The sequence below is a fragment of the Schistocerca gregaria genome, chromosome X (assembly GCF_023897955.1).
Source record: "Schistocerca gregaria isolate iqSchGreg1 chromosome X, iqSchGreg1.2, whole genome shotgun sequence".
NCBI classification, from domain to species: Eukaryota; Metazoa; Arthropoda; class Insecta; order Orthoptera; family Acrididae; genus Schistocerca; species Schistocerca gregaria.
In genome coordinates, this window is record NC_064931.1 from 703,982,309 (window position 1) to 703,998,391 (window position 16,083).

Consider the following 16,083-nt stretch of genomic DNA (forward strand, 5'->3'; position numbering starts at 1 on the left):
CACTATTATATTTACCTATTTCGGAAACAAATTCTAAATTTTTACCTAGATGCACACATCGCAGACGTAGCTATTATAAGCGATTTCGGATTTTGGTACATTCGTTAAATGTATTTTCTTAGCTTTCGGTAACATTAATATTTTGGACTTCTAGTCATTGTTCTGTGGCGTGATATATGAGACGTCATTAACTGCTACGTTTGATAACATTTATGCTAAATAACGTTCAAGTTTGTCACAATAACGCAGTGTATTTGCAGAAAAGTCTCTCAACCACTGAAATTTTAATATTGTAACAAGTTTCATGAAAGGATGAAGGTAGTATATGGAGCACGTTCAGCCGCACGCTGTTTCTTGCTAATTTTTGTTCATCCTTCGTAATTATCCACGAAATATTTGATAACGGGATTAACAGCACGATAATGTTCGTGTGAATAAACAAAGGTGTCGGTGGAAGGACGAGTAACTCTCTTTTTTATGTTACTAAGTTGCTTTGATGTGTTGTTTCCCAAAGAAGTGGTCGTAGATACTATATAAACGATCTTTAGTTTCGAAATTACATTTTTATCACTAAACAGGTAGCGAACTATCATCAGACCGGTGCCGAGGTGAACTTGCGCCAAAGCTGTGGCCCCCACCCCCTCCCAGAAAAACTACCTTTCTGAAATGTTTCCTTCTTGTATTTACGTGGTTTCGTTAACCTTTTCAGCTGTATTGATATTTCTGCCATATTTCGCACCAATATCTGCTGTATGTTTTTCAGAATAAGGTACAGAGCTCTCATTTGTGGAATACATGAAATGTATTCGCAGTTGTGTGTACGAACAACCATCAGCTGTATAAGGGGACGAAGACAATGGAAATTTGTGCTGGACTGGGACTTGAACTCGGATTTCCAGTTTTACGTGAGCTGTCGCCTTAACCACTCTGGCTAACCGTGCACGACTCACGGCCAAACCCAAACTCCCATATGTCGTCGTTCCTACGTCACAGCCTGTACCCTTACACACATAATCTAATTTCCCTACTGGAGAGGTCATTTTAATTGAAATTCGCTGCGTGGTACCGGTGGATAAGCAGGTGGATGTGCATGTTTTGTCGAGAAGAACGATGTAATGTTCTTTCGGGCATGCATGGATGTCCGAAGGAACAGGCACTGCGGCGACTATAGGCGTTATTAAATTCATGAAATGTATGCGCAGTTGCGAATACGAACATACACCAGCTGTACAAGGGAATGACGACAGTGAAATTTGTGCGTAATACAGCTATAAGATAAATAGTGTAACTATTTATAGTGTGACATTACGTGGGAGTATGATTGGTAGATGTAGAAAAGAAAGCAGCAAAAATCTTAAATATATGTGGAACATCAAATAAAATCGCTCCGTGTTCAGAACACAAGTGGCCCATCGGGACCATCCGACCGCCGTGTCATCCTCAGTAGAGGATGCAGATAGGAGGGGCGTGAAGTACGCACACCGCTCTCCCGGTCGTTATGATGGTTTTCTTTGACCGGAGCCGCTACTATTCGGTCGAGTAGCTCCTCAATTGGCAACAAGAGGCTGGGTGAACCCCGAAAACATGGCAACAGCTCATGGCGGCCCAGATGGTCACTCATCCAAGTGTCGGCCACGTCCGACAGCGCTTAACGTCGGTGATCTGACGGGAACCGGTGGATCCACTGCGGCAAGGCCGTTGCCTCGAACATCAAATAGATGCCAAAAAATAAAACACGGAAGTAGACATGATTGAAATTTTATAAGATAATGGCTGTTACTACTTGGAAATGAGTCATGGGTCACATAAGCCTACCAGATAGGATACTAGTCAGCGTATTAAAAGAGCATACAGGGACGGTGTCTCTACTGTGCAACTGCTGCCAGGTGAACCTGTCTCCCTCCACTGCTGACGTCACTCGTAGTAGTGAAGTGGTACGTACACTGATCAGCCAGAACATTATGGCCACCTATCTATTAGCCGGAATGTCCACCTTTAGTACGGGTAACAGCGGCGACGCGTCGTGACATGGAAGCAATGAGGCCTTGGTAGGTAGCTGGAGGAAGTTGGCATCACATCTGCAGAGACGAGGCACCTATTTCCCGTAAATTCCGCCGAGGGGGGCGATGAACTCTGACGCCACGTTCAGTCACATCCCAGATGTGATCGATCGGGTTCACATCTGGCGAGTTGGGGGGCCAGCACATCAATTTGCACTCTCCACTGCGTTACTCGAACCACTCCATCACACTCCTGGCCTTATGACAAGGCGCATTATCTTATTGAAACATGCCACTGCCGTCGGGAAACATGATCGTCATGAAGGGGTGGGGTGTACGTAGTCTGCAACCAGTGCACGATACTCCTTGGCCGTCATGGTGCCTCGCACGAGCTCCACTGGACCCGTGGATGCCCACGTGAATGTTCCCCAGAGCATAATGGAGTCGCTGCCCGTAGTACAGGTGTCAAGGAGCTGTTCCCCTGGAAGACGACGGTTTCGCGCCCCCTCATTCGCACGATAAAGAAGGTATCGGGATTCATCAGATCAGGCAACGCTCTGCCACTGCGCCAGCGTCCAGTGCTGATGGTCACGTGCCCATTCCAGTCGAAGTTGCCGATGTCGTGGCGTTAACATTGACACATGCATGGGTCGTCGAATGTGGAGGTCCATTGTTAAGAGTGTTCGGTGCACTGTGTGTTCAGACACACTTATAGTTTGCCCAGCATCAAAGTCTGATAGTAGTTCCGCCACAGTTCGCTGCCTATCCTGTTTTACCAGTCTGTCCAGCGTACGACGTCCGACATCTGTAATGAGGGATGGCCGGCCAACCCGAAGACGTCTGGACGTGGTTTCAACTTCGTTTCATCTCGTGTTGAAGACACTCGCCGCAGTGCTCCTCGAACACCGGACAAGTCGTGCTGTTTCCGAAATCACAAGCTGCCCTCGGTCAAACTAAGGTACAGCGCGCGTCTTCCCCATTCTACACACAGAGAGCACTCTCACTGATATTACATGCAACCTGCGTGTGTCTGACTAGCAATCATGCCTCGCCAGGTGACGCTGCTATCGGCTGGAAGGGTTTATATCGGTAGTAGGGCGGTAGTAATAATGTTCTGGTTGATCAGTGTATGTTCGAGTCGCGTGTGTGGAATCAGTCCAGTAAGATAGGTCGACGTGAAGACGTGAACAGAATATGAAGTTGGAACTATCATGTTTCGGAGTGCTCATGACCACGCCGTTACTGAAGTTGTCCTATTTGTTGGTGTACCAACGCGGACTGTGCAATGTATCTGCAAGGAATGGTATATAGCTAGCAACACGGTAAAAGAACAGTGGTCATAAAAAGATACTAACAGACAGGGACTGAAGACGAGTGTCACTCGTCGTCAATGACTATCGGTTTCAAACCTGACAATAATTTCTGCTTTCAGTATTGCAAGTCCATCTCACAGTTTGGGAACGAGAGTTGCGAGGGGAACTGGATGCAGTAGATGTTTGGAGTCGGGTACCCCACAAAAGGCCATTATTCACAGCGGCACATGAAGCTATGTTCCTTAGTAGGCCACGCAACAAAATAACTGGACAGTGCTGACAGGAGGCGTGTAGTGTTGTCCGACGAGTCTTGCCTGTAGCAAATAATGCGAGGCCTCTAGTGCACCGACCGCATCGTGTGGAAGTTGTGGTTATGGCCGGTTTGTAGTTGTTTGATGTTTTGTGGATGTTACCCATACCACGACTAACCCACTCGTTCAGGTTACCGTGAAAATGAACGACGATGATTATTTCAATATTTCCATTGAACATGGGTTGCTCTTTCTTCTGCGTTTTATTATGAATATTCTGTGGACACCCTGGCTTCCAAAGGTGACGGTCATGTCCACATAGCTACGAACATGGGTTTATACGCTGAAGAGCAAAAGAAACTTATCTTGCATGGAGAGTCATCGACAGATGTAGAAGTAACTTGGCCTGTACCGCAGGGAAGCTGTGTTGAGACCCTTGTCTTCAAGTTGCATATTAATCACCGTACGGACAATATTAATAGTAACTTCAGTCTTTCCGCAGATTATGTTATCTACAATGAAGAACAACTGAGGCTGATTCTTCAGAATATTAATCTATCACAGTTGCTGACGGGGCTGCAATATGTTAAAAATTCTAAGTGCAGTTTGAAAGAAGTCAAATCTTCATAAGATTTCAAAGTGATCCATAGCATGTCATCTTGCTTTAAATTTTCAGAAATGTAAAACTGTGCACTTCACAAAACGGAAAAACATAGTATCCTATGACTGCTGTGTCAAAGAGTCAGAGTTAGAATCGGTCAGCTCATATAAATAACTGGCTGTAACACATAGTAGGGACATCAAATGGAACGATTGTATAGGGTTAGTCTTCGGTTCATTGGTACAATACTAGGGTAATGCAACCAGTCCACAAATGAGATTGCTTGCAAAACATTCGTGGAACCCATACTAGAATATTGCTCAAGTATGTGGGACCGCTACCAGATAGGACTAACGGGAGATATTGAACGTGTACAGAGCAGGGCAGCGCGAATGGTCACAGATTTGTTTAAAACGTGGGAGACTGTTACAGAAATGTTGTAAGAACTAACCTGGCAGACTGCTGAAAATACTCGGAAATTATCGCGAGAAAGCCTAGTAACAAACTTTCAAGGACCGGCTTTAAATGATCAGTCTAGGCATATAATACAACTCACTACATATCGCTCCCATAGGGATCGTGAGGATAAGATTAGACTAATTACAGCACGCACAGAGGCCTTTAAACAATAATTTTTCCAGTGTTCTATACGTGAATGCAACGAGAAAAAGCCCTAATAACTGGTGCAGTGGGACGTACCCTCTGCCATGCGCTTTACAGTGATCTGAAGAGTATAGATGTAATTCACATTTAAGTTGCTCGGGAATCTCTGTTACACATTTGTATGGGCTATACCGATCTGCTACCATCACAGCAACGCGTCTCTCTGCGTCATGACGACCTCATGTTGTTGTTGTCTTCAGTCCTGAGACTGGTTTGATGCAGCTCTCCATGCTACTCTATCCTGTGCAAGCTTCTTCATCTCCCAGTACCTACTGCACCCTACATCCTTCTGAATCTGCTTACTGTATTCATTTCTTGGTCTCCCTCTAAGATTTTTACCCTCCACGCTGCCCTCCAATATTAAATTGGTGATCCCTTGATGCCTCAGAACATGTCCTACCAACCGATTCCTTCTTCTGGTCAAGTTGTGCCACAAACTTCTCTTCTCCCCAATCCTATTCAATACTTCCTCATTAGTTATGTGATCTACCCATCTAATCTTCAGCATTCTTCTGTAGCACCACATTTTGAAAGCTTCTATTCTCTTCTTGTCCAAACTATTTATCGTCCATGTTTCACTTCCATACATGGCTACGCTCCATACAAATACTTTCAGAAAAGACTTCCTGACACTTAAATCTATGCTCGATGTTAACAAATTTCTCTTCTTCAGAAACGCTTCCTTGCCATTGTCAATCTACATTTTATATCCTCTCCACTTCGACCATCATCAGTTATTTTGCTCCCCAAATAACAAAACTCCTTTACTATTTTAAGTGTCTCATTTCCTAATCTAATTCCCTAAGCATCACCCGATTTAATTCGATTTAATTCGACTACATTCCATTATTCTCGTTTTGATTTTGTTAATGTTCATCTTATATACTCCTCTCAAGACACTGTCCATTCCATCCAACTGCTCTTCCAAGTCCCTTGCTGTCTCTGACAGAATGACAATGTCATCGGCGAACCTCAAAGTTTTTATTTCTTTTCCATGGATTTTAATACCTACTCCAAATTTTTCATTTGTTTCCTTTACTGCTTGCTCAATATACAGATTGAATAACATCGGGGAGAGGCTACAACCCTGTCTCACTCCTTTCCCAACCACTGCTTCCCTCAGGTCTTTCAATGCTCTGTCAAACTCTTCACGCAGTATCGTATCTCCCATTTCATCTTCATCTACATCGTCTTCCATTTTCATAATATTGTCCTCAAGTACATCGCCCTTGTATAGACTCTCTATATACTCCTTCCACCTTTCTGCTTTCCCTTATTTGCTTAGAACTGGGTTTCCATCTGAGCTCTTGATGTCATAAAGGTGGTTCTCTTATCTCCAAAGGTCTCTTTAATTTTCCTGTAGGCAGTATCTATCTTACCCCTAGTGAGATATAACGACTCCTAACACTGGAGAAATACTCCAGAAAAGGTAGAACTAGTATCTTGTACTTGATTTACTTTACAGATGCACTTCATTTTCCCAAAACTCTTCCCACAAATCTAGGTCTTCCTATTCACGTTACTTGTTGCAGACTTTAGGTATACGTCCTAATTAATATAGCTTTTGACTATTAATTGTAAATATTTAAAAGATTTGACGCCGGGAACCTTACCCAGTAGTTCATGAGCTAGGCATAGGTCCTTTCTGCTGTGCATCCACCATAAAACTACATCATACACATAACTAAAACAGATTTCGGCCTTGTAGTGGCAGCAATCAGTGTGTGTTCAATTTTTCCACGAAGAAGGACGTGAGTATTACAAAGGGAAATGTGGAAAAACGAACACAAGATCACAAAGACGATACAGTCTTCGTAGACAAGAAACACAGGACTCATTTTGATAAGAACCGGGCTGTGCCATTCAGGAGCAGCTACTGTTCTAAGTTGCAGCGGTGGAGGCAGTACATATTGCCGAGTGCTTTCAGCAAAGAGGAGGACGTTGAGTTCAGCGAGATCTGGCTTTTAGTATTCGTGCTAAATCGTATTTCCTGCTTATCGAGACCAATAAAAATTCATAGCTGGAAACATCCGTGGAAATGGGAGTTTGAGTCAGGCCAGGCGGAGAGTTCAGCGACCCTAATGGTTAAGGCGACTGCTCGTGATAATTACGAAATCCTGTACGGGCATGAAAATGTCGTTCTTCACTACATAATCATTACCCCACAGGTTCACTGTATCTGAACGATGTGCACTTATATTATTCATGTCGTTGCAGCTTCACCAATCTCATCCCCATATATCCATTCATTTAATTTTTTGCACAATTATTAATTTCATAGATAGTTTCTGTTGTGGTGGAAATAGTGATGTCATTAGTGGAAGTGATGGTACAGCACTCGTTAAACATTAAAAATGAAACACCATATAGGTGGCATGTAACAGATTTCAAATTGAAACTTCCTGGCAGATTAAAACTGTGTGCCGGACCGAGACTCGAACTCGGGACCTTTGCCTTTCGCGGGCAAGTGCTCTACCAACTGAGCTACCCAAGCACGACTCACGCCCCGTCCGCACAGCATTACTTCCGCCAGTACCTCGTCTCCTGCCTTCCAAACTTTACATAAACTCTCCTACGAACCTTGCAGGACTAGCACTCCTGAAAGAAAGGATATTGCGGAGACATGGCTTAGCGACATCCTAGGGGATGTTTCGAGTCTCGGTCCGGCACACAGTTTTAATCTGCCAGGAAGTTTCATATCCGCGCTCACTCCGCTGCAGAGTGAAAATCTCATTCTGGAAACATCCCCCAGGCTGTGGCTAATCCATGTCTCCGCAATATCCTTTCTTTCAGGAGTGCTAGTCCTGCAAGGTTCGTAGGAGAGCTTCTGTAAAGTTGGGAAGGTAGGAGACAAGATACTGGCAGAAGTAAAGCTGTGAGGACGGGGCGTTAGTTGTGCTTTGATAGCTCAGTTGGTAGAGCACTTGCCCACGAAAGGCAAAGGTCCCGAGTTCGAGTCTCGGTTGCAACGCAATCTGTACACAGGGGAAGATTAAAAGGTGGGTTTCTCAAACACAAAATGCTTTTGAATCTCGGCTGTTTGTGATAAGATCGCATATTCCCCGTGTAAGAAGGAGAAACTGGTACGTGTCGAAATTCGACAGCGGAAGGATCCTAGGGTATCGAGACTGCGGTTTGTTGTTCCGCGATTTTACTGCTCGCGTTGATCAGAGTCCCACGACTGTCGCGAGCATATGGAATCGATGGGTACATCTCATACTTTTCGTCATACATGAACTCAACACCCCACAGGACTAGCTGTCGCCCGCAAATACGTATTGCTTGTTCCGCCGTGGATTTAAGACATAATGAGGGCAGGCCGGTTGCTGTGCCGCATCTTCGAGGTCTCCGTGAGCTTGTATTTCAACAAGATAACGCAGGATCACATGTTGTCCGTGCTATCCTGGCATACCTCGATAGAGAGGGAGTTCGACTGTTGCCGTGACCACCATGTTCTCCACATCTCTCACGCATTCATCTCATCGCGCGTTAACGGGAACCTGCCATCCACCAATGAAAATCACTACGATTGATGAACTTTGTCAGAGAGATGAGGTAGCGTGGAACGACGTATCCTTATCTCTCCTCTAAGTTCAGTTTAAGTCGATGCCTTACCAATGTCGCACCCTGTACACCCCTCAGATAATCCACAGATTTAATTATGTATTCTTCCTGCTGTACTGTATAAGCAAAATAAGCAAAATTTCGTTATTTGCTATCCTTCCGTGTGTTTCCATTATAAAAACCGGCAGCAAATTACAAAAAATAACCAAAATACAGAGCAGTAAAATTCAGCTTTATACAAACATTAACATTAACATTGTCACATCAAGTCAAGTTGAAAGTAAAACAGAAAGTTTAACAAAAATAACCACGTGCACTTAATCAAATTGCATGGAAATTATCTGGAGAAATGCCCTAATTTCTGAAATTCAAAAGCTATGCACTATCTCGGAAGGAATTAACGTTCAGGAACTGACCGAATACCGGTGGAACTATTACGGTATTCAGGCTAAAGAATGGAGCATCTATAAAGCTGGTGGATAACATTTACGAAGGCGGGGAAGTTCCGCCACATTTAAAAAAGACTGTAATTATTACGCTTCTGAATAAAGCGAGAGATTTTAGAAGCATCAGGAGCACCTGAGAAACAGTTTTGACATTTTGGTTGAAAAGAAAGCGCAAATTTAAGAAAAAGAAGGAAACATACATCTGAATTTATGGATATGGAATGAAATAAAATGCTCTCCATTGTTAAAAAGTGTGGTAACAACTACAGGACTGGAAAGGTGATTCATTCTCTCTATTCGAAGTGGACAGGAGTAGTCGGTACTGCAGAAAGAGTACAAGACGCCAAAATCAGCAGAGGTACAATGAAAGGTTGGTCTTTGTCACCACTATTATTTATTTCATATACTAAACAATGAATGAACGAAGTAAAGCACTGTGTCGAAATGGGGATGGTTTATCACGGACAGAAAGTCAGTGTGACACTGTTCGCTGATGATGTAGCAGTGTCGCAGAAAGTGAAGAGGAAATGAATCGAGTCCTTAATACGATGGGATAGGCGCTAATTGATGACTATGATATGCGTATAAAGAAATCAAAAACTAAGGTCACGGTGTGAGCAGCAGGTGAGTAGGCTGAATGGCTAAACGTTGAAAGTGAACAAGAAACTCTTGAAGATGAAGGTGAATTTTGCTGTCTCACAAATAGAAAACATAAAGAACGCAATTGCGTGAACGACATATCAGGGACTGCACATGGGAAAAATGGTTTCTTTAGAAAGATTCAGCTGCTAATATGAATAAACCTTCAGACAAGAAAAGATTTCATGAAAAGCTATAATTGGAGAACACGTTTTGAGAAACATGGACAGTGAGAAAAACAAAACTGAAGCTATTACAAGACTTTGAAATGTGATGTGAGACTGTTGATCAGATAGATTGCAAGAGGCATTTTGTAACGAATCAATGAGAAAAAAATGCGTAAGTAACAACTCATTAACCCGACGAGATAGAATAAAATATTACGATAGGAGTCATTGATGAAAACTGTAATCGAAGGAAAGGAATTTTAGGGGCAGGCCTAGATGTGAACATACAAGGCAGATGGTTGACAGCGTGGGCTCAGAAATTGTACTGAAATCAAGCGGAGAAAGCCGGCCGCAGTGGCCGAGCGGTTGTAGGCGCTTCAGTCTGGAAACGCGCGACCGCTACTGTCGCAGGTTCGAATCCTGCCTCGGGGATGGATGTATGTGATGTTCTTAGGTTAGTTAGGTTTAAGTAGTTTTAAGTTCTATGGGACTGGTTACCTCAGATGTTAAGTCCCATAGTGCTCAGAGCCATGTGAAAAAAGAGGAGAAATTTTGGAAATTCGTGGTAAGTTCCTATGGGCTGCTGAGGTCATCGGTGCCAAGGCTTATACACTACTTAATCTAATTTAAACTAACTTACGCTAAGGACAACACACCCATGTCCGAGGGAGGACTCGAACCTCCGACGGGGGGTGTGGCGCGAACCGTGACCAGGCGCCCTGGACCTCACGGCTACCCCGCACGGCTCAAGAGGAGAGCTGGCAAGCGATACAAATGAAGATGTGCGTCAAACCAACTTTAGGATTGATGACAAAGAACGACAATGTTAGGGCTACGGATGATACTTCATAGAGGCATTATCGAAGTGGATGAGTGTGGGTTAAGGTGATTAATAGTCCAGTATTTTTGGAAAGAAAGTCTCGGAAATCAGAAGAAGGTCTGTACACAACAATGCTCAAGAATCAGAAATTACGATAGATGTCTTATGAATGATGATGTAAATTTAGATATCTCCGGGAAAAAATGAAAACTAGAGCAGTATAAAAAACGGAAAGAAATATAAATTTGGGAGCAGATGAACCAATATTACAAATGAGGCAAGAATAAGTAAAGAACAGGGATTTAAATTGTAGCACAGTCCTTGTTGATCAACATAAATTGAAAAAAATTCTTAAACTGAAAGAAGCTGTGTTGTCTCATAGCCAAGGAAAAGATTTTGAGAACAGCGATGACACTTTCACTGAGAAATTCTTTCCAAGAACAACTATAGGCAAGTTTTCGGCGAATTGTTAGATCGCTGAATTTATTGATTTTCAATGACATGAGAGTCTCATATCATTCCCTATGGAAGAAAAAAAAAAACGGCAGTCATTAGAGTGGAACATAACGATTTCCCGGCCAATAAAAAACTGAGATGGTAGTCTGCACAGCAAAGGAGCTTTGACTTCACTTGTTCCATATTTTAAATGAAATATATTGAATTACTGCTTGCCGAACAACTAAACACAATGGAAACCGCTCGTGCAGGAATAGACTGTCTTAAAGCGAGTTTCCTTTACGTTAATAAGCGATTATACACACACTACTCTTACTACTTCAGACCGGGTACATTTTGACGTCTCGAATTACGAAGAGTACGTAAAACTTTCAGTATCTGTCTCGAGTTACAGGAGAGGAGTATTGAAAATATTGGATTCAAAAGAACGTTCAGGTTGGTCAGTAGCCGCCTACAGTTAGGTATTTTCAGATAGAAAAAAGTTCTCAATGGAAAAGTAATCGATTAGAAACAAGATTTCCACATTAAAACGCTCAACGGAAGCTCTTTTCCGAATTCATATATATTTTTCCACACTGTTTTTGCTTAACTCGTTTCGTTAAACCAATTTAATGCTCCTAAAGCGTCATTAATGTTAACTTCAATGGCCAACCTTTCAGTTATAGGTGACCTACGTAGAGTGCAATTTCGTAATGTTCGTGGAAAACAGCTGACGGTTTTATTTAGAAGTAAAAATTATTAATAATTTAGACTCGTATTCCTTCATATAATTCACTAGGGAATGTCGTCGCAGATGAGTAGCGAAACAGATCTCTGGATGTACGAAATTTTCAAACGAAGTATTTCTCCTCCGAGAAAATTGTGTCATATCACACAGGAAGAACGCACAAACCCAAATACTTATTGGAAATAATACGGATTAAATACTGTTACTCAAATATTGGGTTACACGAGTTAACGACTTAGAAAGACACAATTATTAGATAATGTACATGTTGTACATCCACTAAACGTGCGAATCACTTTACTAGGCGATCGGAATGATATACTCCAGCCGATTTCATAATTCCGTTTATTGCATATTTCGAATTTTATGTCGTATTTAGATTTATACGCTAACTATGCAAAAATAGATGCCAGTCGGATCAGAATAGAAGCGAGCGCCGCTGCGCTTCGGAACTGCGGGGTATCTACGGATACCGCGCGAGAAAAAAGTAAAGAGAGTGCAGACTTCGGTATTTCCGAAGGAGGTGCGAATGTATGTAGTATATTTGAACGTGGGCGATATTAGTGCGTCACGTGACGTTGTGCGGCGCGTGGCGTCCGGCGGCTGCAGCGCCCGTAGATGGCAGGCGGCCGTGGGAGGCGCGTGGGCGGCGCCGCGCCCTTGTAAGGCGCGAGTTATTCCCGGAGTCCGGCGAGGGTATAAGTAGCGGCCGCCGCCACTGGCCGCTCAGTCGCTGCAGGACCCGACACCTACACCGCAATCATGTGCGACGACGACGTTGCTGCTCTGGTCGTGGACAATGGCTCCGGAATGTGCAAGGCGGGCTTCGCGGGCGACGACGCTCCGCGAGCCGTCTTCCCGTCCATCGTGGGTAGGCCCCGCCACCAGGGAGTCATGGTGGGCATGGGGCAGAAGGACAGCTACGTAGGAGACGAGGCCCAGTCCAAGAGAGGTATCCTCACCCTCAAGTACCCCATCGAGCACGGCATCATCACCAACTGGGACGACATGGAGAAGATCTGGCACCACACCTTCTACAACGAGCTGCGAGTCGCCCCAGAGGAACACCCCATCCTGCTCACCGAGGCCCCCCTCAACCCCAAGGCTAACCGCGAGAAGATGACGCAGATCATGTTTGAGACCTTCAACGCGCCCGCCATGTACGTCGCCATCCAGGCCGTGCTGTCCCTGTACGCCTCCGGTCGTACCACCGGTATCGTGCTCGACTCCGGAGACGGCGTTTCCCACACCGTCCCCATCTATGAAGGTTACGCTCTTCCCCACGCCATCCTGCGTCTCGACTTGGCCGGTCGCGACCTTACCGACTACCTGATGAAGATCCTGACAGAGCGCGGTTACAGCTTCACGACCACCGCTGAGCGGGAAATCGTCCGTGACATCAAGGAGAAGCTGTGCTACGTGGCGCTGGACTTCGAGCAGGAAATGGCGACCGCGGCCGCCTCCACGTCCCTGGAGAAGTCGTACGAGCTGCCTGACGGCCAGGTCATCACCATCGGCAACGAGCGCTTCCGCTGCCCCGAGGCCCTCTTCCAGCCTTCCTTCCTGGGTATGGAATCGTGCGGTATCCACGAGACCGTGTACAACTCCATCATGAAGTGCGACGTCGACATCCGTAAGGACCTGTACGCCAACAACGTACTGTCCGGCGGTACTACCATGTACCCCGGTATCGCTGACAGGATGCAGAAGGAGATCACCGCCCTGGCTCCGTCGACCATCAAGATCAAGATCATCGCTCCCCCTGAGAGGAAGTACTCCGTCTGGATCGGTGGCTCCATCCTCGCCTCGCTGTCCACCTTCCAGCAGATGTGGATCTCGAAACAGGAATACGACGAATCCGGCCCCGGCATCGTCCACCGCAAGTGCTTCTAAATTGCGACTCAGAGCAGCCAATTCGCAGCGGTTGTCCAGCAAACGGCTCCATCATCTCCCATCTACACATCATCATTTTTCTGTTTTGCGTTCTCATGTAAGGAAATCCGACTCAGTGGCCTTTGTTATGCACGCGTTCAATTACTGCAAAACGAACGATATAGTTACTACTGATATTATTTTCATTCTACGAACACCTGTCATTATTGTCGGTCACATAATGTGTTAACATCTTATTTTAGAAATATACAAAGAGAATTGCTTTTTTTACGAGAGTTATTCGTTATTACTTTATTTATGTATGTGAGAGAAGAACTATTATTTCGAAAGTGCTCACATTGAGAACTTTATAATGTACATATCGATACATCATTGCACAAAAATATATTAAAGAAACTATCGATGACTGTTTGTTTTATTTGTGCCTTATATTTCCTTACATATCCTATATGACCTACATGGCAATTTATTGAAAACTGTAAGGCAAATTCCGAAATCAATTTCTTTTATAAACCCCAGATTCATTGTGTTTCAACTTATTTTACTTTGGCCTATAGAATCGCCAATGGAGATAATATGAAAGAAGATAAGAAATTGTGCAATTTTTTATCGCTCTCCCCTCTAATTCCAAAGAAACAAACGGCACGACTTATCTCATCTCTAAATGAATCTGGGTATCCTGTAATTTCTTGATCACATTGTGTTATTGCAAATCATGTTCTCAGCTAAAGAGAGTTAAGCAAAAAACAAAAGAAAGTAAGTAGAGCAAGAGTATGCATGTAAACATGAACAATATGATGTCGGGGAAACGTACCTGTGAGAGTGTGAAGCGTATTAGCGATTTCACGATAAAATTTAAACATCCCATCCTCCCCAACCCTTACATTTCCATCTATACCATCCATAGGGCTAATTAATTGGTCTTAAGAATTGCTTTAATCTAATTAAAGTTTAGCTTTCGTTTTTTAATATATTGGTTATTGGAAATGATGAAATCAAAATCCATTTAAATCACTACGCTATGGCTTTCGCTGCAACGGCAGAGAAGAACGTATAATTATCGTTGGTGTCGAATAATCATCATCCTTTCTCATTCCATGAGCCCACTGGCGTCATACCAACCTATTTATGTGATTCTGAAATGTCCATCGTCTGTGATTTGATTACATACGAAGAATCCCATGAACATAGAGAACGTGATGTATGAATCACTACCCACTAGGTGCAATCTCATTTTTATGAGCAGGAAAATTGTTCTCGTTCTGTTCATTACGATGTGTACAGTTAAGAGAGAAGTCATATAAATTAAGTGTAATTTGTTTAGTTATTTTGTGCTTTATACTTCTTATGAGACAAAATTGACATACAAAATTTCGTGATGTATAATAGGTCGCGACTCCTTGACACGGTGAAAGTGAAAAATATTGGCAATACGAGAATAGAACTGAAAGCAGAGCTTTCCCTAGCCGCGCGTGTATTCTGGTACGAAGCTGTTGGCAGCGACTCAGCAGACAGGACTGTGCCAACAGCCTCGCAGGTCTTATTAACTCGCAGCCTCCGGCCGACGGATTTGTTCTTAAAGAGCAATTCTGCGTTCGTTTTATGAGGGTGGGAAGTAAATTTTATGACGTGAGACGCACACCTTGGAATTAATTAAAGTGACTTACTATGTCCTCTTGTCAGGGGAATTCTCGAGTGATGTACCAAAAGTTACATTCAGACAAAACACTAAATGTGCTGCATACAGTTTTTTATATTATGTATTGGTTTGACGAGGCGTTTAAAGATTTTTATTTCTTCATATTTATGGGGACAGTCAACAGGGAGATGTAGGACTGTAGGTGAACGCGTCGAGCATCGAACAAATAAAGTTGCTGACTGCACTCTGTGTATATCATTTGTCTTTTAATTTGAACTTGTCACAGGTTTGACACAAAATTCAATTTGGATGTTGCTAAATTACATTAAGATAATCGTCACTATTGATACCATCTTCATACCTATAGTACTGTGAAAACACAACGTATAGTTTAACGTTGTTACTAAAAATCAGGAAAAGTTCTTGACCGATTTACTTCACAATTTTACTCGATACTCTAATGAACGTTCGGACAGACATGGGCTATACATATTTTTAAAAACATGTGGTATATAAATATACATACGCTATCTAACAGGGAAAGTTGTTTTAGAGAAATCTCGGAAAGTTCTTTACCGATTTACTGCAAATTTATAGACGATACTCCAATAAATGTTCGGACCGACATAGACTACATATTTTAAATATACACGGTATATTAATATATATCTGAAATCTATACATCTAAACCAAGACAAGTCGTAATTTAACGTTGTTATCAAAAATCTCTAAAGGTTCTTGGGAGATTTACTTCAAATTTTTAAACTATACTCCAATAAACTTTCAGACGTACATATGCTACATGTTTTTTAATATATATGGTATATAAATGAACAAAAGAGAAACGTTGTTGGCAAAAGTGTGGAAAATCTCTTGACCGATTTCCTTCAAATCTTTACATGAT

At 43.1% G+C, this 16,083-nt stretch overlaps 2 protein-coding genes across 3 annotated transcripts in view; one reads left to right on the forward strand and one right to left on the reverse strand.

Moving 5' to 3' along the window:
- The window catches only part of LOC126299292 (uncharacterized), a 547,118-nt gene that overhangs the window by 47,855 nt on the left and 483,180 nt on the right, over window positions 1–16,083 (reverse strand). The window lies entirely within an intron of this gene.
- On the forward strand, window positions 12,176–13,946 carry LOC126299291 (actin, muscle). The gene has a single exon (XM_049991084.1). It carries the CDS (start codon window positions 12,410–12,412, stop codon window positions 13,538–13,540), a length of 1,131 nt encoding a protein of 376 aa, XP_049847041.1. The 5' UTR covers window positions 12,176–12,409; the 3' UTR covers window positions 13,541–13,946.